At 51.0% G+C, this 26,260-nt stretch overlaps 1 protein-coding gene across 2 annotated transcripts; it reads right to left on the bottom strand.

Moving 5' to 3' along the window:
* Positions 1–1,567: 1,567 nt before the first annotated feature.
* Positions 1,568–26,017, bottom strand: CPA5 (carboxypeptidase A5). 2 transcript variants are annotated; one of them, XM_076006191.1, is made up of 12 exons: positions 25,851–26,017; positions 24,270–24,481; positions 23,156–23,237; positions 21,456–21,590; positions 13,178–13,276; positions 11,478–11,579; positions 7,374–7,475; positions 6,920–7,030; positions 6,421–6,511; positions 2,831–3,030; positions 2,429–2,513; positions 1,568–1,996 (listed from the first exon to the last, which is right to left on the bottom strand). In XM_076006191.1, exons 2-12 carry the CDS (start codon positions 24,383–24,385, stop codon positions 1,809–1,811), a joined length of 1,311 nt encoding a protein of 436 aa, XP_075862306.1. In that variant the 5' UTR covers positions 24,386–24,481; positions 25,851–26,017; the 3' UTR covers positions 1,568–1,808. The 2 variants fall into 2 exon arrangements, with proteins under 2 accessions (XP_075862306.1, XP_075862307.1); XM_076006192.1 differs by lacking the exon at positions 25,851–26,017 and adding an exon at positions 24,856–24,904.
* Between the last annotated feature and the right edge of the window lie 243 nt (positions 26,018–26,260).

The raw sequence follows: 26,260 nt of genomic DNA, 5'->3' as shown, positions 1-26,260 counted from the left end.
GAGGTGATCTGGGTTTTTCAGAGGTTAATTACCCTGACTTCCTCAGGGCCTCCGCATGCCCAGCCAAGGCCAGCTGTGCCACCATGGCCACTGGTTGCACAGTCCCTGGGCTTGGCCTTCTGGTATCTACCCTGGGCCTCCTCACCTGCCAAGCTGCTTGTTTCTTTGCTCAGGGCTCTCAACAGCTGCACTGCCGCGGCGCGCCCAGCCCATAGAGCTGCCTCTAATCCTCTGTCTAGTCTCCTTCTTTAGCCATTTATTAGTTTGCTGCCTAGGTGCCATATTGGATCTGGGCCTTACCTGAGGGATATTTTTGTTTTATGTTTTTGTTTTTTGTCTTTGACACAGAGTCTCACTCTGTTGCCCTGGCTAGAGTGCAGTGGCGTCATCAGAGCTCACTGCAACCCCAAACTTCTAGGCCCAAGCAATCCTCCTGCCTCAGCCTCCCAAGTAAGTGGGACTACAGGTGCATGCCACCATGCCCACCAAATTTTTCTACTTTTTGTACAGGCGGGGGGGGGGTCTCACTCTTGCTCAGGCTGGTCTTGAACTCCTGGCCTCATGGGATCCTCCTGCCTCAGGCTCTTAGAGTGCTAGGATTACAGGCGCTAGCCACCATGCTGGCCTTACCTGAGGTTTTGATCACCTCTGATCCCCTCCTTCCACAAACTGGCTGCCCAAGCGCTGTTTCCTTTTGCAGATCGGATGGAAAGCAGGGCCTGTTCTCACTTCTCTCTGCTTTCTTCCTGCCCTCTGTGTCCTCCCTCCACTGGTCGGCACACAGGCATCCATACCCTTTTCTTGCACACACACACCCTGGCTCTTGCAAATGCAAGCCTTGCCCTCTAGACTACTGTTTCTGCCTCAGACTTGTACAAATTCATCCATCTTCAGTTGATCCCTTGTTTCCAGGGCAGAGCAAGCAGACCCAGTCCCCTGCTCCCCGGCGGGACGAGGGCGGGCAGAAGGTACAAGGAGGCCTGGGGATGGGGGAAGACTCCCATCATCACATCAAAATAGTGCCCCTTTAACTCTCTTAGAAAGTGCCTCCCCAGCATGTGCCCAGCCTGGAGTCACTGCTCAGTGACTGACCACCATGACGATGACTTTGGTGATGGAGAGGAGGAGAATTCTTTCTCTTGGATATGTGGCACTTTGTTGTGCTGGCTCTGACCCCGTGCTCCAAAGACCAAGGGAGACTTTTGAGGGCATCTCAGAGGCGCAGGCCACAAACCCGTGACTTGTCCTGTTCAGTTATGGGGGAGTGAGATCCTCCGGGTGGAGACCCCTGTGATGTGCCCTGCTCCCTCACAGCGTGGGACATGGAGCGCGCAGGTGGTGGCTCCTGTCTGGGCCCACCTCTCCCTGTAGGTGCCGGAAATGCCACCATCACAGATCCTCTCCTTTAGATCAAACATTGTCCCCTCCAGGGTCATCTTAATATGCAAATACACTGGGACAACGTGCATGTTAGTAGCTGCTGGGATGAGTTCTCTGTTCTGGGCCCTGAGAGCACTGCAAGAGGAGAAAAGGCACAGCCTGCTATGCCTCATGTTCCAGAAGGTGGCCTGGGGGGTGGAAAGGCTTCCCACAGCATTGTAAGCTGCCCTGGGAGATGAGGGGCCACCTGCTGTCCCCTTCAGTGCTGAGTCCATAGGGGTGGTAGCCAACACTAAATGAACTCATGTTTATTTTCTAAGGGTTCTGGACAAGGGCATGGGGAGGTGGGTGTATAACTTGGGTTTCGGGAGAAACCCCAGGCCCTGGAGGGGACGACGAACCCCTCTGCTCTGCCCCCAGGAGTGTTGCTAGTAGGGGTGCCTCAGGGTGTGCTCCATGATGGTCAGAATCGCCATCCACGTCTCCTGGGCTGTGGGGATGATCTGCGTGGCTGGCAGCAGGAAGCCAAAGTGCCCCGTGTCCCGGAGCTCGAAGCTGAAGGCATACTTGATGCCGCTGTCGTAGGCCCAGTCGACGGTGATCCCGCTGGCCAAGTCTGGAAACAAAGGGGCCAAAACGCATCCCCAAAAGGAAGAAGAGGATGTGCCCACAAGGTACAGAGTCATCTTGAACAGAAAGTGGCCCTGGGAGCCAAAGCCCCACCCACCCAGACCACACCAAGCTTCCTGCCCGGCCCTCCACCGGGCCACACCCGCCCACTCGCCCATTCGCTAGCCCTGTGCAAAGAAAGCTCCTGCTGCCCACACAACGGGCTCGAACCCCTCAAGGAGCCTTGCAGTAGGCCAGGCACTGGGAGCCGTGCATGGATGCTGCCAAGACATGGCTGCCTGGGCACCACGGTGTACCCTTCTCTCCAGATGTGGGAAGCAGTGTGGGCCCAGCTCAGCTAGATCTGTGGCCAGGCTTGCACCTGCCTGACCCCAGTGGCGGTGGTGTCTGTGGCAGCTGCCAGGAGAGGCTCACTCACAGAGGGTGTTGCTGATGCTGCCAAAAATGTACTGGATCCCATGGACCTTGTGCAGGGCCTTCACCGCAGCCTTGGCAAGATCGTACTGCAAGATCACACGCACGGGGTGAGAGGCCGGGGCTCAGAGTGGCTCCCGCACCTTCACCAGCCGGCGAGAAGCACGCACTGGGAGTCCTGGGAGTTGAGTGTGCAGATGGCCCTCATGAGCTAGGAGCACAGCTCCTCCAGCTTTGGACATGATCAAACGTGAGAACAACACGCTCCCCCTCCCCCTACCATGGGGTCAGCTGGACCAGGCCCTTGTTTTCCCAGCGAGAGCCTGGACTCTCTGGGAGTGTCTCAGACTCGGATTTCCCTGGGGAAGGGCTTCCTTCTTCCCAAGCCCTAAGGGGCCAGTCTCACCATCTCCTGCTCGTTTGAAACAGGCTCCAGGGTTTGGCCATAAGGATACATGAGCATCTGAGAGTAGCTGTGGATGGAGATCAGCGCCTTGAAGTTCCCATGGGCTGTGATGAAGTCCACAATGGCGGCCACCTCCGGCTCCGACTGAGGGGAGGGCCCGTGATAAGTCTCTGAGCAGGGATTGGCATTAGAACCATTTCCTGGGAGTAAAATAAAGCCACCCAGGTGTGGCAGAGACACTTAGCTCTCTCACACAATACCCTCCCGTTCCCCTGTGTTTCCCAGATTCCTTTGCAGTTTGGTTGAGGTCATGTGACTGCTTCTGACCAAAGAAAATGGGAGCAGCAATGCCGTGTCAGTGTCACTTCTGGTTTGAGGCTGTTAAGAGCAAGTGTGACTTCTCCACTGTGTGTGGCTGGAAGCAAAAAACATCTAGATAGAAGCAGCATCCTGGGTCCCTCTGTCACCACTGGAAGAAAGCTACCAAGGACAGTCACCTACCCACACAGGACTCTGTGTGCATGAAAATTGAACGTGTATTGTGTTAAGCCACTGAGATTCAGAGGGGTATTAGTTACTGCTGCAGACCCTAACCTGATACATCAGAGACCTATAGCCACACCACAACGCGGCAGCTCTGGAGCCCTGCAGGTAGCTGTCTTGGCTTGTCCTTTGGTTAAGTCCTCACTGTGGTTCTACTAGAAAGGCAGGCCTGCCTCATAAGCTGCATCCAGAAGAAGCTCTAGGTCTCCAGCCCAACCCCAGCTTCCCCTACTGAGCAGCAGTCCCTTACACTGGTCCTTCTTGGGTTTGTGGCCAACTGAGTGCTCAGACTTGGTGTCTGCTCACGCTTGGCCACGGCCATGGTCCCAGGGGTGCCATGGACTTGGGGCCTAAGGAAAGACAGAACAGTTCCCCAGAGTTGCCTGAGGCTGATATGGGAAGTACAGTTCCAAAGAGGTCTTTGAAAATTCTTCTTGGCACCTAAGTTGGGGGAGGGGACAAAAAGGAGCTAGGCTTTTTTTTTTTTTTTTCCACAAGTTTAATTTGTTCTCATCTCCTAGATTTTTTGCCCACCTCTACCTCTCTCTCTCTTTTTCTTTTTCTTTTCTTTTTTAAGAGACAGGGTCTTGCTCTGCTGCCCAGGCTGGAATGCAGTAGTCCAATCACAGCTCACTGCAAACTCAAATTCCTGGCTTCCAGTGATCATCCTGCCTCAGCATCCTGAGTAGCTGGGACTGCAGGCATGGGCCACCACACTACCACCCCCATCTCTTTTCTTCCTCTTCCACTTCTCTTTGGCTTTCCTCCCTCCCCTAGGGGTGATGCTGTGGTGTGCTGGGCTAGGATGGTTAAGACTTGTAGGTGAGGGACACGTTTGGAAGGAGCCATCCCAGTTCCTCCTCCCTCTCCTCTCCCTGGAATGAATGGCTGCACGCAAGCCTGGTCCAGAGGCCAGGGAACACCCCGACTTCTGAAACCTCCTGAGAATCCCACAGCACCCCATCTGGCCCCTGGGGGCAGGGAGAGGCCTGGCCCAGGGACCAGTTCAGATGATGCTGTAGGAATGCAGCACACGGTCCTCCCTAAGAGTGCAAAGTGGGAGGGATGGTACAGATGACTCATTACACTGCAGTCGAATTAAGGCAATAATAAAATCATAAACAAAACTTCTCGCCTGAGTCACCAGCTCAGACACATATTACTTCTGGCCACAGGCAGGCCCAGAGGCAATTCTGTCACCAGGGAGCACATCCCCTCTTGGTTTGCTGGTCCTCATCTGGGGTGGGGACCTCAGAAGGGGATTCACCCGCAGACAGCAATGGGGTGTAGGCAGCCCCCCATGCTGGAGGGGGCCCAGCTAACAGTGTTGTGTCTGCTGGGAGCTGCTGCACCTGCTCCACTTGATGAGTGACAAACAGCAACAGATGCGCAGGGCAGGGAGGCTGAAAGCTTTGTCTGCTTTTGCAGCCCACGCACAGAAAGCAGTTCCCCTGCCAACGACCAGGTGGCTTTGCCCAAATATGGAGAAACACTTCAGGCCATTAGTTCTGGTTTGAGCTAAGCAGAATAAACTAATCTTCCCCTGGCCGAATGGGAATTAGCTGCCTGCATCTCTGACGTTAGCAGTCAAGGTCCTCTGAGCCTGCCTGTTTCACAAGTACCTGCTAATGGATTCATTAGCTATTTATTTTTCCTTCTCTAAAAATGTAATTTGTAGCAAGGGGACATCTCTGGAAGGACATGGTAAATTATTAAAAGCGGCGATCTTTGAGTAGTGGGATTATGAGAGCTTTTTGCCCCCTGTGGACTATTTTTTTTCCATAATTGTTTTGTACATTGTGTATGTACAGATTTTTCCCCCTCGAGTGAAACCACAGAAGTTATTTTCTTTAAGAGGTAATTTATCTTTCTGCTATCCAGTCTGCCTTGGGTCCATGGACACTCCAGTCAGTTCTGAAGGGCCCGCATGGATGCCCACCAGGGCAAGTGTCTGGTCACATGGGGGTGAAAACGCCTAATTTTGCACAGTCTTGTGCTCTTATCCAAGTGGTTACACACAGAGCCCAGACCCTCAGGCAGCCCCAGCACTGTGGGCTGGGGGCCTCCCCGCCAGTGCTCCAGAGCTGTCCTCATTTTTCAATGGGAACAGACCCTAAGAAGCCAGATTTTCAAAGCAATAGGCAGCCAGATCCTGAATGTTCTATCTCATTGCTTTGGATGCCAGCCTATGGGTCTGCCTGGCACCAGCAATGGCTCTGTCCCCTGTGGAGCCAAACCCCAACCTGCCCATGTAGTGTGGATGCCACTTCTGGGGGCTCTGTCCTGGCTAGACCCAGCATCCCACCCATCCCACTGCTGCATTCCCGAGGTCCCTGAACCTGCCTCAGTATCCCCATCTAGTCCCCGTGCCCTAGCATGGTAAGGGGAAAACAATCTGGGAGAAAAACCAAGGAACTCAGGAGAAAGCTGCCCCCACCCCCACCCCTCACTGGGCTCACACAGCCCTGCAGGAGCTGGCCGGGGGTTACAAAGTAGTGAGCAGAACATAAACCCAAGCTCAAGTCTGCCTTGTGATAAGAAAAATTCGCCCATTCTACTGTCTTTGGACTATTGTTCTGGCCTCCCCAAAGGGCAAGTTTCGGGTCTCAGTCTCAGGGAAGGAATTCAGAGGCATTTCCTTGCACTGTGCTCCCTTCAAGGAAGGGCTAGGGACATTTGGGGGGCACATAAACTGTAGATTTTGAACAACCAGAAGGACTACTTTGACCTCCTTAAGCATTTCTCTGGCATGTTTTGGGTTTGACTCTCGTGGTTTATCCTCATCTCGGGAGCTGGGGCCTCCCTTACATGTTTCCCATGAAGGCTTAGCATATGTGTACACACCTGTGCAAGCTCTCTGCATATCCCACGGCCAGTCCCAGGTATGTGCCTGACTGTCCCTGGCCGTGACTCATGCATATTAGCTAACTAGTTTGTCCTGTGTCTCCCAAGTTATGAGCCAACATAATCTGACTGGGTGGGAGAACCTGCCAGGGACCAACACCTCCTCCCGCAGCGCTGCCTCCAGCCCGGTCAGGGTGCCATACCTCCAAAGCCTGACTTCCAGTTCCTGTTGAGATCCACGCCAATGCAGAAGATACCACGTCTGGTGGACTTGTTCTTCCGCCACAAGCGGTTCTGAGAAAGCCCAGGTCAGGTGACCTCATTCACTGGGCCAATTCCCAGGGGTGGGAGCCTCTGACATTGGGGGTGGGGGAGTAGGGGTTCAGGGAGGAGCAGAGGGAAGGAATCGCTAGGAGACAGGATGGGGCTGGCATGGGCTGGGCCAAGGCTGCAGATCAGGTACTTGGCAATTGAAGCCAAGGGTCTGGGCCTGAGCACAGGCTGCCAAAAGCGGCCTTCCCCGGGCAGCAGGAAGGCGGTCAAAGGGCAAGAAGCTGCAGGTGCATTCCCTGAGCAGCCCTCCTGCCCTCGGTGAGGCTCTCTGCAAGGAGCCCCTGAAGGCACTGGCTCCCTGAGGTACAGTGACCTTTCCTTCATCCCCCTAGAGTGGGCCCCTGCCCCCATGCTCCCAGGAGCCCTCACCATGCTGTGGGTGAAAGCAAACCCATCAGGGTTGGTGACAAGCTCTATAAAGATGTCCATGGCTTTCAGTATGTCTGTCAGGACAGGGTCTTTACCGTATTCACTGACAATCTGCAAGAAAGGGTAAGGGGTGGGAGGCCCTGCTGGGCTCTCCTGGGAAGTGGAACAGGACATTTGCACAGCAGGTGGCTGCAGGAAGGGGTGGCATGAGACCATCAGGTACATCCTCCATGAAGGACCAAAAGCTTAGAATTTAAACAGCTAGAAGGCAGAGGATAGATGTGGGCTCTGGGTTGCAAAAGGCCAGAGCTCATGGTGGCTGTTCCAAAGGGCATGAGGGGAGAGAGCACCCCAAGAAAAATCTTTCCACTGGAGGTGCCCTTAAATGGTCACCCACCCTTCTCCCAGTTCCAGCCCCCATCATGGCGGTCCTCGGGTGAGGGTCTATGCTGACCTTCTTGGCAGTCCAGATGCCGGTAGCATGGGTGATCCACTCCCGGGAGTGAATTCCAGTGTCAATCCAGATGGCTGGGCGCCGAGAACCTCCAGTGCTGAACTGGAAAAAAGAAGCAGGCCCCAAACAGAGGTTTTTCCCGAGACAGCTACTGTCCCTCGGCTACCTGGTGGGAGGTCCCAGGTGCATCCTACTGCTTAGGGCAGCTCTACATGTCAGGTGTGTCTAGCCCAAGAGAGTGTGTGTGTGCAGGTACCTGTGTGTGCGCCCAACAGGGCACAAAGGGCCTTGGAGATAGGTAGTCCCCTTGGCGAGCAAAGTGATCCAGCCAGAAGCACAGAATTTCCCAGGATTGAAGGTATCTTAAGACTAGTGTTTCCCAAACTTAAATGGCACATGAATCCACCTGAGCATCTTACTCAAGTGCAGATTTTGATTCAGTAGGTCTGGGGAGGAGTCTGAGGTTCTGCATTTCTAGCAACATCATCAAGGTGATTTTCATGTTGCTGGGCAAGGACCACACTTTGAGTAGCAAGGCTTCAGGCCAGGGTGGGAAACTGCAGCCTTAAGGCCACATGTGGCCTTCCAGGTCCTTAAGTTCAGCCTTTTGACGGAATCCAAATTTTACAGAACAAATCCTTTTATTTTTATTAATATTTTTAAATTTTAAAAAATGTTTTATATTTTTATTTTATTTTTAAAATGAACATATTTAAAATACCAAAGAATATAATAAGTTTCAACAAAATAATCCTCCTGGATTGACCAGCACAATTAGAACATAAGGGCTAAACTGATGATTGCTACGCTCTTGATTTAGTTCTAACTTCCCCCGCCTGACTGGAACCACTACCGCACGAGGCTGGTTGGCGAGAGTTTATGGGGGGGTCGAGTGCACCAGTCTGTTATCAGCTTTTGACAACCGTGCACTGTGTTTCTGTTTGAAGTGGAATTTGTGAATAGCTGCATGGCTCAACAGTATTTTTTAATTCTGTCTGCTTAACAGCCCATCATGTCAAACAAGACCAAGGGAACGCTGAAGGAAGAAAACAGATTTTTTTAATGAGGATTGGGAATGGCAATATTATCTTGTTTCTGCTAAATATATTATTTGCTTGCTTTGTGATGCTGCAATATCAACATTAAAGAAATTTGGGGCTGGGCACGGTTGCTCAGTGGTGGCTCATGCCTGTAATCCTAGCACTCTGGGAGCCTGAGGCAGATGGATGGCTCAAGGTCAGGAGTTCGAAACCACCCTGAGCAAGAGCAAGAACCCTCCCCCCCATCTCTACTAAAAAAAATATAAAGAAATTAATTGGCCAACTAAAAATATATAGAGAAAAAATTAGCTGGGCATAGTGGCACATGCCTGTAGTCCCAGCCACTCGGGAGGCTGAGGCAGAAGAATCGCTTGAGCCCAGGAGTTTGAGGTTGCTGTGAGCTAGGTTGATGCCACGGCACTCTGTCTCAAAAAAAGAAAAAAGAAATTTGATGCTCATCAGCATTATAACACTCATAAAGACCAAAAATATTTTAAATTAGAGGGAGAGGTCCAGAAGGTTGTATTGCAGGCATTAAAAGATGAAAAACAAAAGCAAAGACAATTCCTTCAAGCAGCAATAAGACTTGGAAATAATGCCACTGAAGCAACTTATAAAGTAGCTTATGTACTGGGCAGGGGTGGAGGGGTGGGAGGGGGAAGGAAGCCATTCAGTGATGTAGAAATTGTGAAAGAATGCATGTCAAAGTTGTAGGATGCTTAGACCCCAATAACGTTTCAAAGTATGAATAGTTGCCTCTTTCAAGGAGAACTATAACTGATCAGCAGCATCAATTAGCCTTCAACTTAATAGAACAAGTTCATGCAATACCTCAAAAGGAAAATATATATTATTCAATCTCTTTGAATGAATCAACTGATACTACTAACTTGGTGCAGGTTTTATACTTCATTTGAAGTATAACAGAAGATTTTCTTTGGTATGAAGAGTTACTCACATGTGAGAACAGAACAGGGGAATAGATGTCTTCAACAACTTTCAAGATAAATGTTGTGAAGTTGGACTGAATTTGGTAAATTTAGTTAGTGTATGTACAGATGGTGCATCTTCTATGACAAGAAAATATGACGGGTTTATTGCACAGATAAAAAAAAAGTATTAACAGATCCAAATGCTCTCATTTTCTTTTCACTGTATCTTGCATCAGTGAAATCTCTGTGCTAAGCTACTATTTTAAGTGACACTTTGCAACAAGTTATAAGTATCGTTAACTGTATTCCTGCAAATGCAACCCGACATCAGCATCACCAATTTCATAACATGCTAAAGTTGAAGGATGAGATATTCAGTGTGGATTTGTAGTATCATGCTAAAGTGTGTTGGCTATCGCAGGGACAGGTGTTAGCCAAAATTTTATCTCTGAGAGAACAGATAATTAAATTTTATGAAGAACAGAATCAGTAATGTGAATTATTGAAAGAAGATTTCTGTAAGAATGCAGCATTTCTGTGTGCTATCATGTCAAACAAAATGACTTGAATATTTCTTTGCAAGGTAAGACTAAGTCCGTATATGACATGTAGCAAAAAATCCAAGCATTTTGAGAGAAAAAAAAAAAAAAGCTATCTTTTTTCAAAACACTTCTTCAAAAGGAAATTTCAGATGAACATTTCCCCTAGTTAGCAAAGGTCATTGATGATATATGTGAATCATTTGAAGAATATGCATCTGTTACAGACAAATTCATTGGAGAATACAACGAAAGGTTCACTGACTTTAAGAGCCATGACATCACACTGAAGTTAGCATTTCAGCCTCACCTAGTTGATATCACCAAGGCACCTAAAGAAGTACAGGTGGAATTAATTGATTGAGCTCTCAGTAGTTGACATTTTAAAATCATTGTTTGATGCTAAGAAAGATCCAATTGAAATGTGGAAAAATGCAGTAGAATATCCACAACTTTGGCAACATTCCCCAGAAATGCTTTCTTGCTTTTCATCCACTTACTGCTGCAAATCTACATTCTCCTACCTAACCCAAATCAAAATGCCCTTAAGGCCACAAATGACTGATACCCATCTAGAGGATCAGCTGAAACTGCGGACTGCCATGCTGCAACCAAACATTCAAAATGCTTTCCAACAAAAAGCAGACACGACAAAGTCATTTTAAGGTTAACTCTAAAATTAACAAATAGTTTTCATTTTTTGGAATTATTAAGTACATAGTAGTTAGATTTTTACAAAATAATGTACATTTTTAAGTATATCATTGAAGTTTCTTGAATGCAGCCTTATTTGATTTAAACTAAATTAATGGGGCCTTCCAACATGAAAAGGTTCCCCAGCCCTGCCTTAGATGACACTGCAGAGAAAATACCACCACAGCCCCAAGGGAAATGGAAGCAGAGACAGGGGAAGTCGGGTCCCAAGTTAGGGGAGGCCACTTGTCTGTTGGGAAGAGTTCACCAGAGCATTGTTGAGAGTGGCAGTGCCTGTCCTCCCTGACAGCTGATGCCCAGTGTCCTGCATGGTCCATGCCCCTTTTAGGGCCTGAATAAAGAATTGTTTTCTGGTGGGCTCTGCTGTTTCCTTCATGACCAAGGGGACTATGTTGCTGAGTTTGTCCAAACTCTGTTCCAGTGGCCCCTGTAAAGGGCTGGGAGGTTCCCCCAGAAGCTCAGGCCTCTCTGCAGGGCTGCTTGAGCCAGATGACACCAGTCATTGGCAAATGGGCCCTCTGTGTACCTCTCTTCCCATTTAACAGATGAAGCAACCGAGGTAATGGGAAGAATGCTGATTCACCCACACTCGGGCCCCAAGTCCGGGGAAACAATTGCCACTCTTTAGCTCCATCTCCTTAGCAACCTCCCACCTGCTCCCTAACCAAGGATGTACCAGATCACGGCACTACCACCTGTCTATACCTACTAGGGTGGGTCCCTGAATGCCACAATCTCAACCCTCATGGGTCACCCGAGGAAAGGAGAACACACTTCTCTCTCCCCAGAACTCCTACCCAGCCACCGCCCCACAGGAGCTCAGTCTTATGCCAGAGGCCCTCACTGTCAAGTGCAGTGGGGGACACTGCAAGCTTTTACCTTCAGGACAAGAATGGTCCGATTTTCAAAGCTCCTGCCAATCCGAATTTTTGAGACCATGTCTGAATGCTCAGTTACAAAGTTGTCCATCCAGCTATATATCTGAAAGGAATGAAGTTTATCAGACTGGCAGTTAAGTAGGGAGAGGGATGAGCCCCAGGACCTCTCCAAATGTTCTCCTTTCCCTATCCCCCGTCCTCAGTGCCTTCCCACCTCCCTTGAGGGTCTAAAAGAACCCAGACTGAGAACTTCAAAAATTGAACATGCCGTCAGGACTAAGGGCAGTGAGTCGTGGTCTGGTTGGACCCCCCAGGCTCCTTGCCCCGTGCAGAGCTACGCCTTTGCCTAGGAGAACAGCAGGTGCTGGGCCTGCTGAAATCCCCAGGCTCAGCCAACACAGCTCTCTCTGGTTGCAAATTCTCTCTCTCGCCTCCATTCTTTGGCCCCTTCAATCCATTTGACAGATCTGAGATACCGTGTAGTATTGTCTTTTTGCTTCTTTTATTTATTTTCTGTCTCGCTCTCTTTCTTTTTTATTTTTTTAGACAGAGTCTTGCTTTGTTGCCCAGTCTAGGGTGAGTGCTGTGGCATCAGCCTAGCTTACAGCAACCTCAAACTCCTGGGCTTAAGCAATCCTGCTGCCTCAGCCTCCCGAGTAGCTGGGACTGCAGGCACGCACCACCATGCCCAGCTAATTTTTTCTACATATATTAGTTGGCCAATTAATTTCTTTCTATTTATAGTAGAGATGGGGGTCTCACTCTTGCTCAGGCTGGTTTCGAACTCCTGACCTCAAGCAATCCACCCGCCTCGGCCTCCCAGAGTGCTAAGATTATAGGCGTGAGCCACCGCGCCCAGCCTTTTTGCTTCTTTTAGACACTAAGCCCCTTGAAGGCAAGGTTCTGGTCTTATTTATCTTTGGCATCAATAAATACTGACAGACTACATTGATTCATTCTCTAGTCTTTCAATACACATAACTGAATTAACAACTACATGAAAGAGAATGGATCCTCCATTACAAGCCTTCTGAAAGGAAAAAGTGATGGTGATAATAGAATGGACAATGTCAATAATGTCACGTCCTTTACATGCAAAATGAGACCTGTGTCTTGAGTTTCTTTATGGAGTGGGCATCCATGTGCCCTCCTTGCATATCCCCCTTTATAAATAAGTCACCGTTAGTCATACCTGCACTGGCTGGCTGTAATTGTAATCATGAATTTTCTTCAAGAGAAGGCAATTCTGTTTTATTCTACAAATGTGGCTCTCCAAAATGTGCCTGGCTTTCTGCTCCTATGTACCCCAGGACACATAGCTGGGTCCCCTGGACACCAGGACTGGTGGAAAGGAGCAGACCCCGGGATCCCTCACCAAAGGACTGGATACAAAGGCAGCCTCTGCTCTGCCCATAACAGGTCCTGCCTTAGTGCTGTGCCTAGTAGACCCATTACTCGCCTCTGTACCTGCCTAGGGTTGTATGGTTGAACTGCAGTCCCCTCTCTGAATCCTGGCATCTGGACCTCTCTGAGGCTGACTGTCTACCTAATGGACCTCACCTAATGTCTGCTCTGCTCTTCCCAAGAGTCATTTATAGTCTCCTATAGACCCAGGAGTCCTTCCCTAGTCTCATCTGAGTCTGGAGACCCTGAGGGGCCCCAAGGCACAGGAGAGCCCAGAGCTTGACCTGGCAGACATACCTCCTCCAGGGTGTGGTAAGAGGAGTAGCTGAAGCTGCTGGTGCTGCGCTCCAGCCGGCGGGACCTCGCCATGGCCTCTCTCTCCTCATCCAGCAGCACCTAGGGGACAGGGGACACATGCTGGAGGGGGAAGGAGGGGGCTGGGCTGGCCATGCCTCTTCTGAGCCCTGCCTCAGCAGGCTGTGTGTAAAGACAGAGGTGACACAGGAGAAGGAGCCACCATGAATGTGAGGGGCACAACAGTAGGATGTGCCAGGTTGCTGGGTGACTCTTCTGCCTGGCAAGCTGGCATTCATGCTACCATTTCCCAAATGAGCACAGGGCAAGGAGTCCAGAGAGTCCAGAGAGCTGAGTGTGCCTCTGCCACTAACTTGTGGTGGCCTTAGTTTTCTCAGCTTAAAACTTGGGTCAGAAATATCTGCCTTGCCACCTCATAGGAGAAAATGTAATATCAGATATAAAGGTGTTTTGGGAAAAGGTGCTCACAGTCTACTGTGACATTTCTTTTGCACATTATAAACACGCTGTTGAGTCAGAACTCAATATGACTCATGCACGCTGTCCCCCTGGAGAGAAGAGAAGGCTCCTCTCGCCCCCGATATTGACTCTCCTCCCGGGAAGCAGCCTAGACAAGTCATTTGGAAAGCCAGGTATGGACAAAGCCTTAATAATAATAATAATTATTATTATTAATGTGCCAATGGTATTTCAGGCACCATATTAACTGCCTCCTAAACACAAGTATAAGTGAGCCAAAAGCAATGCCCTTGGGTGTCAATTTGGAGTTGGCACTCAATCCTCACACGGTGCTTCCACTAACCACAGAGAGGGCAGTTAGGGTCTGGTGGGTCACCCACTCACTGCTCAGATCACCCACATCATCCTGGGCATTTTTCCGAGCTTGGGTCACAGTGAGATGGGCAGGTTCCCTTCATCCAGGCTCATGCCTTTGTATTGGCACCCAGGGGGTAAGGCTTCCCAGGGTCCAGCACTGACTGTCCCAGATGGATGCTGAGAAAGCCCCAAATTGTCCCTTGTTTGCAGCTCTGGGTCACAAGCCAATCTTTAGCATAGCTTATGGCAGGCTAGAGCCTTTGTTTACCAAGCAATTTTACCTTCATTGTCTTACTTGATCTGGTCAGATGACCTGATAATAAGGCAGGAATTATAATTACTATGTGTTCTAGAGATAACTGCAGATTGTGAGGGTGCTTAATGGGGCAAAGCTAACAAGAGGCAGATGTGAGATAAGAACCAGATATCCTGGTCCCTGGCCTGAAGTTCCTTAGGCTAGCTATCAGAACTAAAGGCCAGCAATGAAAACATACATACATGGATATGTGTACCTGTGTGTGTGAGTGCATGTGTGTGGACAGAGCGTGCAAATGTGCAAAATGTTAGCAACAGCTAAAAAGTGCAGCATGCTATCTTAAAAAGTTTATCACAATAATGAAAAATGAAGGGCCGCCCCCCCCAGCATAGGAACACAAGATAACTAAAACACCAGAAATATATACTCAAATGCTAACAACGCCTTTTAGCGTAGAAGAATTAGGATTTTGAGTATATTTGTTTCTTTTCCCTATTTTTACATTTTGGCAATGTGCTTCTACTACTTCAATAAGTAAGAGCTTTTAAATGAATAAATAGTAGCAGCAAAACCAAAAGCCCTAATGGCTAATGCTGTCTTCTACCCCAGGCCCCCCACCCCGCCCCACCCCACCTGCTGTGATGAGGCCTGCCTGGTGACTGTGTCCTCCCAGAGGCCTGGTCAGCTTGCTCACAGCTCTCAAGTTCACAGATTGCAAAATGGAACTGTGAATCGATGTTTGAGGCTCATTTTATTTCATGTTTGAGCACTGACAAGATGTGAGACATTACAGTTACAATGTTTTCTAGCTGAACTGGCCGGGTTGGGGACATTTCCACTTGGGCAGAGCTGGGATTGCCAGTTAAGTTAGATATGGCCGGGGGAGCCCAGATCCTCTCTGGCCACTCACAAACACCCCTGGGAAGCTCTAACAAAAGGAATTTGTCTTCTTCCCAGAAAACCAACCCAAATCTCAGCAGCCCCCCATGACCAATGCTTGCTGGCCACTTGCGCAGGAGCTGCCAGCTGCGATGAACAGCTGCAAGGAAGACAGGCCCCGGCCAGCCTGAGAATGCAGTGAAAGTGTCTCGAGGGTCTGGGGGCAGCCTGCATGGGGGTGGAGGACAGGGAAGAGGAATGAGAAAGAAAGGACTGAGGACCCAGTTCCTCCCGCGCAGCCCCAGCACACCACAGGAACACAGCTCCCTCCAGACTGTCCTTTGTTCCACAAAACAGCCTGGAGGCAAATGGTGAGTCTGCACCAAACTGCAAATAACTTTCCCGACACCCTCACAGCCTTGCGAATGGATATGACACCCTCTCTCAAATCAGGAACGCTCGGCCCTCACAGCTGGGCCCCAATTCCAGAAACATGAATCTGCCCTGGCCTGAAAAATGGACAGGCAGTTGCTCTCCGGCTCCCCAGGGCTGAGGGAAAGGGACGGGCCCATGGAGAGCGCACTCTGCCGCAGGCTGGGGAGGCCTAATCACAGTCCTGTCAGGCTTCTCAGGAGAGAAAAAACAAAACAAAACAAAGAAACAAGGAACTCAGAAGTAAGCCATTTGCTTCCCTGGAAGCGGTAACCTGACTGGGAAAGTAATACTTTGGTGTGAATTAATTTATGGCGGGGACATTGGGCAGAGAAAGCACCTCAGGCTGGGGAAGGGGAGGCCTCAGGGGAGCGGGGCCTCTCAGCAGCTGAGCCCCACCAGGAGGGGCTGGGGAGCCTGGAGATCTTCTCTCCCAGGCCTGACCGCTGCGGGAGCAGCTACAGTCCCGGCCTGTACGAGAGGGCGCTACAGATCTGATGCTGTGGGAATTGACCCCTCAGAGGTCGCGGCTAACCATAGGGCTTCACTGTCCCAAGGGCAAAGTTAAATCACCACACAAAGAACAGTGGCCACCACAGGGCAGACCAGCGAGCCAGTCCAGGAACCAAACTGTCTCAGATTATACCCTGACACTGTTACTAACATGGGCAAACTACTAACTTCTCCATGCCTCAGTTTCCCCTTCATAAAAGGAGGGATCATGTCATCACATACTTTAAAGTGTTCTCCTGAGGATCACAATGGGTAACACATGCTAAGTGCTTAGAACGTCACCTGGCACATAGTAAATACTGGTAAATGTTAGCTATGAGGGGGATGACGAGGACAAGGAGAGGACCACAATAACCCTTGGGGTGACTCCAGGGCTCTGCAATGGGTCACTACAAGGCATGGCCAGGAAACGGGGATTCCTCCAGAGGGAAGATGCATCTGTGGGGCTTGGACCACAGATCCCCATTCACGGTCATCTGGGTGAGTCAGTCAACACTGCCCTTCGTGTGGCCCCAGAGGGGCCTGGGTCCCCTGCTGTCCCTGCCTGGTGATGCAGCCAGGCCCTGCCCCTCCCGGGACCTCACTCATGGCTGCTCCTGTCCTCCCTGCCTTCCCTGCAGTCTCCCCTGCGGCCTCCTCTCCTCTCTAGGCCACCCACCCCCACACCGGTGACAGCCCCTCCACCTTCGAGACCCTGACGTTCAGCCAGCAAGTGTTTGTTGGGCGCACAATATTTGCTGGGCACTGAAGATATGGCAGCCAACAAAACAACACTGTCTGCCCTCGTGGAGCTTACAGTCTAGTGGGGGAGACAGACATGTGGTGAGGAGAAGAGCAGAGGAAGAGGGGGAGGAGAGAAGGAGTTGGGGAAGTAGGGGAGAAGAGGGCACAATTTAAAATAAGAAGGTGACGTGCGAGCAAGTCCTGAAAGCAGGGAAGGAATAAACCATGCAGCTGTCTGCAGGAACAGCATTCCAGGTATAGGGACCAGCAGGTGCAAAGGCCCTGAGGTGTGAGTATAGCCAAGGGCCCTGAGGCAGGAATGGGGCAGGAAGCACCAGGAACATCAAGGAGGTCCCTGTGTGGCTCAGAGTGAGCAAGGGGAGAACAGTCAGTGATGCAGGGTAGGGAGGTGCGCCTACAATGTCAAAGAGCTACCAAAACCCTCACGAGGACTTTGAGCTGGGAAGCCAATGGAGGACGTTAAGTGGAGGAGTGACCCCATCAGAAGTGCATATCTTTAAAGGACCCCTCTGACTGCTGTTTTGAGACCAGGCAATAAGGAGGCAAGGGTGGAATTGGGGAGAAGAGCTAGAAAACAACTGGAATAATCCAGGTAAGGGATGATGGTGCCTCGGCCCAGGGGATGGTGTGGATGTCCTGAAATACATTTTGAAGGCAGCGCCCATGGGATTTGCTGAAGGATTGGACATGGGGTGTGAGAAAGCAGTCAAGAATGACTCCAAGCTTGTTGCCTGTTAGAGACTAAGACCCTCAACACCCCAACGACTTGTCCTACGCATGGGCTTCGCCCTGGAAAATTCCCAGGACAAAAATAAGCACCCAACCCTCCAGCTATAGCTCTGAGAAGAATGTACTCTATGACGTGCTTGCTCTAAGGTGTGCTATTTGTAATTGTTTGCTCTAGGGTGTGCTGCCTGCAATTGTTTCTGACCCCCACCCGCCCGGTTGAGGTTGAGTGATCAGTTACAAACAGCTTTAATGCCGATAAAATGCTAATTGGGGCTGATTGACCCAAACCCGAGCCTCATCATCCCCCCACTCTATTTTTCTGTTCATACTTCCTTGTTTCTATATGATTATAAAACCAGCAGAAAATCTAAGTAAAGTAGACCTTGACAACCATTTGCTTGGTCTCATTCCTTTCTCTCGCCCATCTCTTTCAGGCACGGTCCCCCTCGCCCCCCGCGAGTAACAGAAGGTCCTGCGTGCCGGGACAGTTGCCTGAGTGACTGGAAGGATGGTGTTGCCCTTCCTGAGCTGGGGAAGGCTGCAGAGGAGCAGAGGGAGGCCCGGGGGAGCCTGGTGCAGACCTGGAAAGTTCAAGATGCCCCCTGGACACACAGGCGGAAATACTAAGTAGGCAGTTGGATGCAGGAGTCTAGAGCCAGGAGGGAAGAACGGCTGGAGACATAACACAGGAGGCATCAGGAGACAGAAAGTATTTAACACGGTGATCCCAGAGGAGGGGAGGGATGAGCGGTCCAAGGCCAAGGGAGCAGCCAGTGAGCTGGGATAGCCCCGGAGAGCACAGTGTCTGGGAAGTGGAGAGAAGAGACACTCCCAGGGAGGAGAGAGCGACCAGTGTACTGACGGAAGAGGAACACTGGGAGTTGACCACAGGGCTGGACAGGACCTGCGTGTGACACTGCCAAGGGCAGCTCTGGTGAAGTGAGGGGGACAGTCTGCTGGGGCAAAGGATGGGTATGGCATGCAGAGGCAGGATCTCCAGAAGTTTTGCTCTAGCAGACAAATGGCGTGATTGCTGGGGGATGAGGGAGGAATAAAGAGAGGACTTTGTAAGGTGGGAGAAATAACCCTCCATTTGTATGCTGATGGGGATGACCCACTAGAGAGAGGGAAATTGGTGAAGCAATATTTACACTAAATTGGATTCTGCTCTAGATGGTAGGAGCATGGGTGAATTTTGTTTTCTACTTCTACTTTCCCCTATTTTCCAAATTATCTAACATGAATATTTATTAATTTTGTAATCAGAAAAAAGCCATTAAAATCCACCGAGCTGATTGCTCAAGTGAAGCTTTTCCATGGTGACTCATCCCAGGGAAAAAAAACAACCACCACCAAAGGGCTGCAGAGAATGAGGAGGTGAAGAAAAATTAAATGCAAATGGAGCTCACTCAGAATCAGATAATTTCTTGCCTGGCCCACTGCAATTTCCTCACCGCCCTCCTGCCTGTCAGTCTCCCTGGCCCTGGCCTCGACTCAACACTGTCACTGTCAGAGCGGCATTTCTTCAGTGCAAATCTGATCACGTCGAAGCCCCTCCTATGGCTCCCCCATGGTGTTCAGGTTAAATTCCGACCTCTTCACATGGCAGAGGATGCCCTTTGTGATGGGGTCCGGCCTCATCGCCAATCGGGGGTGGGGGCCCCGTTCCCTGGCCAGCCCCCCTCAGCTGCTCTTCAGCGCACCGTAATTACCGCCTTCTCTGAAGCCGAGCGGGCCTCTTGTGTGCGCTCCCATAGCAACCGCCCTCTCCACCGCTCATCCACTCCATTGTAATCACTGATTCCCCCCTCCCCCACGCCGCTCCAGCTCCCCTGGATGTAGCGGCTGGATTTTTCATGTTCGAGCTCCCAGCACCTTGCCAGAGGCTCAGCACACAGTAGGGATCTCTTTGTCTGTGGCCGGAATGAGGGGTCCCACCCGTCTTTCTCAAGCACCCCTAGCAGCACAAGCCAGGTGGGAAGAGGACGCACTTCCCTTCCTCAAAAATCTCCCTCACCCCTGGCCAGAGTGAAAACCGGCATTGAGGTTTTTGCAGCCCCCCTGGCAGCCTGGTCCTAGCCACCAAACGCAGCCTCTGCTCTTTCCTTTCCTCTTCTCGTCCAGCAATTCAAAACAGATGCTTGTTAAGCCCCGGTTAACAGCGGGCACTATGGTGGGTGGGTGCCGGGGTTGTAGACAGACAAGAGTGTGGAACTGAACTTGAGGGTGGAGGGCAGGGGACCAGGGGGACAAAGACCAACACATTAACAAGGTCTGTCTCCAGACTCGCTTTCGGCTTTCCGTGAGTGGCCCCTAGAGTGATTCACTCAGCAGAGGACCTTTGAGGGCCCGCAGTGCAGGGGACGTAGTTCCCAGTACCGGGGCTGAGAAGATCCAGTGGACAGGGAGGAAATCAGCCCCGTGTGTCCGTCTTTGAGTCGGAAGACTGGAGGCCCACGGCCCAGTACTGCAAAGCCTTTCCCATCCTGTTAGTGCCTCTGGGCTTTCCTCCTTCCGCCCGGACCCCTCCTCCACCACTGCCACAAATCAACTCGACACAAAGGCCTCCCCCGCCCTCAGCCCCCTCTAAGCCAAAATGTGATCTCAAGTATGGCAGTCAGAGCTTGATGCGTTGCAGACAGAGCGAGTTGTTGCTGAAAACCCTGCCTGGCTGGGTTAGGGCCAAGAGTTCAGGGCATTTTCCCGAGAGGGAGTACAAAGCCTCAGAGGGTCCTGGGGCTGGGGACATCAGGAGAGGATGGGCAGGGAAGAATGCAGCCAACCGGCTCCAGAGGAGCCAGCGGGGGAGGCTCAGAGGTGACTCTGAGGTGACTCTGGGGCCGTCCCTGATGTGCAGAAATCAGCGGAAAGTTTGCAGAGAGACCTCTGCATATCTGTTTGCCAAATGCTCCTGGCTTCCCAGGGCGGGGCAGGAGCAGGGAAATGCAAACTTCAAAATATAGGCCTGGGCTAAAAATGAGCATTAAGTTCTATTTCTTTTGATGTGGTAGCCTCTCTAGTCTGTGGGAGTTTCCCTATTTTTGTTTGTGGGGGATTTAGAGAACTATCCCACCCCCACATGTCGAGCGGGAAACAGATGTGCCTGCTGGGGGAGAAGGGTCTTTGCAGGGACCCGAGTGCCCGGCCCTTGCTTGCATGGGAAAGGAATGCTGCCTGGTGCATTGCCCCCCTGGCATGCAGTGTCCGTGCTCGCTCCAGGAGACTCTGTCCCACACTGGAGCCTTTACAGGAGATCAGTGGCGTACAAAATGGTTGGGAATGAATCTACGTGGACACATTTCCACAGGTACAGAGCCAGCGACAGCATGGGCGGAAGGATGCAGCCAGGAAGCCTTAACTTATGAACGGTACCCAAGAGAACGTTTAGGAAGGAAGCGGTGCTGCCAGCGCCTTTCATAGGCTGTCTAGGCTATCCCTGAAGACAGGACGACTGAAACAGAATGTCACGATGTTCAGAAAAGACGCAGAGAGAGCGTGCAGGGAGGCAGGGAGGCCCGGGATAAAGGCCTGCTTTGCCTTTCCCACGGGCAGATCTGCAGCCACCTGTCCCGGCAAGCTGCCTAGGGGAGCTTTCTCCTCCTCCTCATCAGCTGCGAGTCCCCGCACAAGAGGAAGGGCTCATCCCCACGAGGCCTTGCCATTACCGACTACACTCTGAGCATTTCCCCCCATGAACTTTGTCCTAGGTTTTAAGTTTCCTTTGAGAAGTGTGAGATTTAACTCCTTCCACGGCATGCTCCCAAACATGCAGACGGAGGTCCAGAAACAACAACTCTACTCTTAGCCCTGAATGTTTAGCCTCCAGGTTAGGACCCCACCAGAAAGGCAGGGGGATGAGGCCCCAGCCAGTGAGGGAGGGGGAGACCTCACCTGGATGTCCTTTATCATGATGCTGTAGGCCAGGCCATGAGACGCCAGATAAGCTTTGACGTCTTTCAGTTCAGAGAAAGAAACTCTCATATCCACGGGGAGGCTGGGCCTGGCTGGGGAGCGCCAGAAGTCCACCTTGTTCAAAAAGGAAAAAAAACAAACAAACCGGTGCATTCAGTACATATCATACACAATGCTTTAGGCACCCTGGAGAGCCCTGGAGATAATCTGTTAGACAGTAGTCCCCCCTTAGGCACGGGAACTACACTCCAAGACCCCCAGGGGGTCCTGAGAAGGCAGATAGTACCAAACCTTATATAGACTGTTTTTTTCTATACATACAGACCCATGATCAACTTTAATTCATAAACTAGGCACAGTAAGAAATTAATAACAATAATAAAATAGAGCAATTATAACAATATGCCAGAATCACTACTCTTGCACTTTGGAGCCATTATTAAGTCAAATAAAGATTACTAGAAGAGGAGCACTACAATACCACGACAGCTGATCCGATAACCCAGACGGCGACTAAGTGACTGAGGGGGGCGCTGGCAGGGAGTGTGGACAAGGCAGAGACATAAGATTTTATCACGATACTAGAAGAGCACAATATTTAAAATGTATGACTTATTTATTTCTTCTAGAACTTTCCATTTAATGTTTCAGACCACAGTTAACTGAGGATAAGAGACTGCTGTACACTTAAAAGGGCTCCAGTTCCATAATGAAAACCCTAAGGCTGAGGAGAAGGACCAGGACAAACACACAAAATCCCAAGCCACTGAGGTTCTGTCCCTGATTTCGAGCACCCTTGTCTCCCTAAACATCTGCTTCCCAAGCGAACGCGCTTAGCCTGGGGAACCTGTCACTCGCACATGTCACAATTTGGCTTGGATCCAAGAGCCCTAACGAGTTATACAGGTGAGACTGAGCATCATCGGGACATTCGCATGGACAAGAACCCTGGCCAGGACAGGGGGACAACCTTGATGGCAAGCCCTGGAGAAGTAGGAAAGGCGGATTCTGGACCCCCAAGTCAGCCTTTGGCTATGTTGATTTCTCAATTTGTAAAACAGAGAATTAGCATAAAGTGTTAAGAGTCCTTGCAACAGGGAAGCTTCACAGCAAGTAGGAGGAAGAGCTTCGGGCCACATCCAGAAATATCTGGTTGTTTCCACCGCCCTCAAACAAAACCCTCCTATTATAATATAGTCAAAGAAAATGTTTTCCATTGTGAAAACTTGCAGAGGACAAGTGTTCTCGGAAACCAGTGCTTGGGCTGACAGGGACGAACCCAAACAAAACACAGGTTTGCCAGGCAAAGCCCGTTCACTTTGGAAGCAAATGTGTCCAGCCACCCTGCTACGTGGCGTCCCACCCAGAACATCTGTGCCTCCCGTGTGGCTTTTGGAAATCCTGGCCATTTGCAGAGAGGCTGCCTGACAGAGCTCTCTCAGCAGCCTCCCACTGGGACAGAGGGGATGGCTAAGGAAGCAACTGCAGCCTGAAAAGGCGCCACAACCTTCTGGGCAAGTGTCCCCAGTTTTTCCTGAAGAGGAGCCACATTTTATTTTTCCACAGTTTTGTGCTCTTTGGCAGAGACATTAAGAGGGCAGGTTTGGGGTGGGGGGAGCAGGACAGGGAGCTGAGGTGTGAGCCACTGGGGGTGTCCCCACGCCCCGAGGAGTCCTCACCTTCTGGGGCTTCAGGCCTTCCAGATCCCTGAGAAGTGAGAGCTGCTTCTCATCCTTGGCCAGGACTCGAAGAACCTGGTCTCTGGAAAAACATGGCGAGGGGGGGAGAAAGCTGTGGGGAAGGATTCCTGGAAGGCTGTGTCCCTTGGAAGAGGCAGAGTGGAGAAGAGGCCGGGCTGAGGGGGCCTGGCAGGAGGCTGGAGGAGCCCTGAGCAGGAAGGACTTGTGCGCAGCTCTGAGGAACACACAGTCCCTCGGCCTAGAGCCATGGGCTCTCCAGGCCCAAGGACAGACCCAAGGGGACTAAATAAAGCCCATCCATGCTACTGAGGGACAGAGAGCCAAGACAGGGAAAGAAGGAGGGGAAAGGAATATGGCGTGCAGTGTGTGTCTGTGTGTAGAACACAAGGACTGAACCGGAGAAAGGGGGTTAGATGCAGGGGGCTGAGGGGACCAATGGAGGCCACAGTCTGTCCAAATCCCAGGGAAGGGGAGATCAGATAATGTCACCCCACCTTATTCAGGGGAAGCTGAGCCCCTTCCCTTCCCAATGACAGTAGGGAGGAGGCGGCTGGTGCTGTGAGCTCAGAGGTCTGACACTTTGAGTGGTGTTGGTTGCCTCCCTGGGTGCTCTGAGACTGTGGTCAGGGAACCCCTCTCTAGGGTCTTCCCCACTGTGCAGATACGATGGAGTAGCTACCTTCTGAGGTCTTTGGGAGGCTCACAAATCATGTCCCTAGAGGCCTGGAGTACAATGCTAGAACTTACTGTTACTCAAAGGAGGACAATACCACACCATTTGTGGTAGGGGCACACAGTCTTTTGGGGGTTACTAACTGCTCTGAGAATCTGAGGAAAGCTATGAATTTTTCACCCCCAAAGGAGAACATACTGCATATGAAAACCGTTACGTGTGATTTCAGGGCATTCTTGGAGCCCCGAAAGCTTACCGCTGGACTCCAGGATAGGAACTCTGGGTTTGGGGAGGAGCAGCAGCACAGCTGGCGGCTTGGCCTGGAGCCGAGAGTGGGAGGCCCCAGCAGGACTGCCACCCTCCAGGACGCTGGGTGCCCTAGCTCCCCGCCAGTCCTCCCTCCTCCTGTGGAGCACTCACCCTGTGAAATTCATTTGGCCCAAAGCTGCTGCCAGAATAAAGCTGAAGACCAGGAGTGTCTGCCTGTCCAGAGGGGGCAGCCTAGGGCATGTCCCTCCACCGGGGGTGCCCTGCATGCTTCTTCCTCCAGGCGTCCTTCAGGGGCTCTCCTTGCACGCCGGCATGGCCCAGGCCTCAGGACAGCGCAGCACCTAGAGGCCGGCAGGCCCGGCCTGAGAAGGGGCGTTAGGCTCTGGGGGACACCCCACATGTGGCTGCCACATCAGGGGAGCTAGGGCTGCCCCTCCCCCACCCAGACAGAGCCTCTCCTGCGAAGGGGAGGGGGAGGGGAGAAAGAGGAAGACCAGGCCCTTGGCGTTTCTTCCTCTCCAGAGGGTTGCTGGGCCAGCCTCTTGTGAGCATGAAATCCTCCATCTCCGGAGAAAGGCGAGAGTAAACAGTGGCCCTAGACGCCACTCCTTTCCTCCCTCCTCTGTGAACTCTTCTCTTTTGCTCTCCTTCTCCCTCCCAACCCAGTCGTGCTTTCCCTGGCCACATCCTCCTCACGCGTGGGGCGTGGACATCGCTGAAAGACTGCTAGGCTTACAGACAGAGCTGGGGCAACCGACCTCATCTCTCTAAATCTCACTTTACTCATTAGTGCAATGGGGTTCATACCTCCCCTCCCTACCTCACAGGGTTTTGGGGGGTATTAGATGAGACAGCCTGGGTGAATTGGCTTGGCAAAGCCTGCCAAATGGAGTGTATTATTATTTCAAAGGTATTAGCTCTTAGTCACAGCTGCATCTTAGCTCAGTTGCGATGGGCAAAAGAGGAAGAGAAGAGCATGGAGAGCAGAGCAAAGGAAATCTCTATGGCACGAGAAGGAACTCAGTCAAGAGTCCCTTTTCTCTATCTTCAGGTGGTCGCCATTATGCCGAGACAGGCAGTTCGTTTGCTGCTAGACGTGGAGGTCACGGCAGTCCTTATTATAGCTCTCAACAGACAGCAGAGTCAATTCCTCAGTCCTGCCAAAGCCCCACACAGTCCCCTTTAGGGTCTGGGGGTGGGAGGCATACTGCAGAGCCAGCACACAGAGCGGTCATATTGGAAGGAAAAGTGAAAGATGATGCCTGAATAGTAAATGATGGATCTAACAGGAAACCCACAGGAGGTGGGGGAGGCAGAGACTCAATCCAACAAAGTTGTTCAGCAAAGGACGTCCACAAAAGGCCACTTAGCTGTCACCGACAATTCTCAGAAGCCCCCTCCCATCCATACTTTCCCAGAATGGCCAATTAATTGGCCATGTGTGCAGAGAGGGGAGCTCTTTTATTGACAGCACTCCCTGCTCCCCCGCCTGCCTGCTCTACTCCATTATTTCATGGTCCAGCTGTTCAGATGTGCCCAACTCTCCTAGAACCCTGGCTTTGGGAACTCTCAGTGACATTAGCAAAGGGTTTAAGGACCTAGAAAAGAAAGCAATTATGCTTTCCACCCCAGTAACATTCCGCTTCAGTAGCACCGGGAATAAGAGACTGCAAACAAAAGCTCAGGAATTTAAGAGAAAAAAGTGGGAGTGGTGCTAGTCACCAAAAGTACCCAGCATCTTCTTGTTCAAAAGCATCACTTTAAGTCACTAATAAGACCACTATCCCTGTGCTTGGTTTGGGGGGCAAAGGGGGAGAGAGAGAGAGTGAAAGCGAAAGAGAGAGAGAGAGAGAAAGAGAGGAGCAGTTAGGAATTCTTGAGAATTCTATGGCCGCACTTCCAATGGAACTTTCTGTGATAATGGGAATGTTCTCTGTCTGCACTGTCCAATAGGATAACACTAGCCGCTTGAAATGTGGCTAGTGAGACTGAGAAATCGAATATTGGATTTTATTTAATTTTATTTAATTTTAATTAATTTAAATACAATGTAAATAGGCACATGTGGCTACCATATCAAGCTGCAGAGTTCTTTGGGAATTCACCAACCCCAAAAGCACATCTCCAGTGGCCGATTTGAA

The sequence above is a fragment of the Microcebus murinus genome, chromosome 9 (assembly GCF_040939455.1).
Source record: "Microcebus murinus isolate Inina chromosome 9, M.murinus_Inina_mat1.0, whole genome shotgun sequence".
NCBI lineage: Eukaryota > Metazoa > Chordata > Mammalia > Primates > Cheirogaleidae > Microcebus > Microcebus murinus.
The sequence above is the reverse complement of the archived record's forward strand: the minus strand, read 5'-3'. Positions and strand labels throughout refer to the sequence as shown.

Coding starts and splice junctions, on each gene's coding strand:
- CPA5 (XM_076006191.1), bottom strand. CDS start 24,385: ATGCAGGGCACCCCCGGTGGAGGGACATGCCCTAGGCTGCCCCCTCTG. Junction 7,031..7,373: donor GCATCTGGACTGCCAAGAAG/GTCAGCATAGAC, acceptor CCTTTCTTGCAG/ATTGTCAGTGAATACGGTAA. Junction 6,512..6,919: donor TTGCTTTCACCCACAGCATG/GTGAGGGCTCCT, acceptor GGGCTTTCTCAG/AACCGCTTGTGGCGGAAGAA.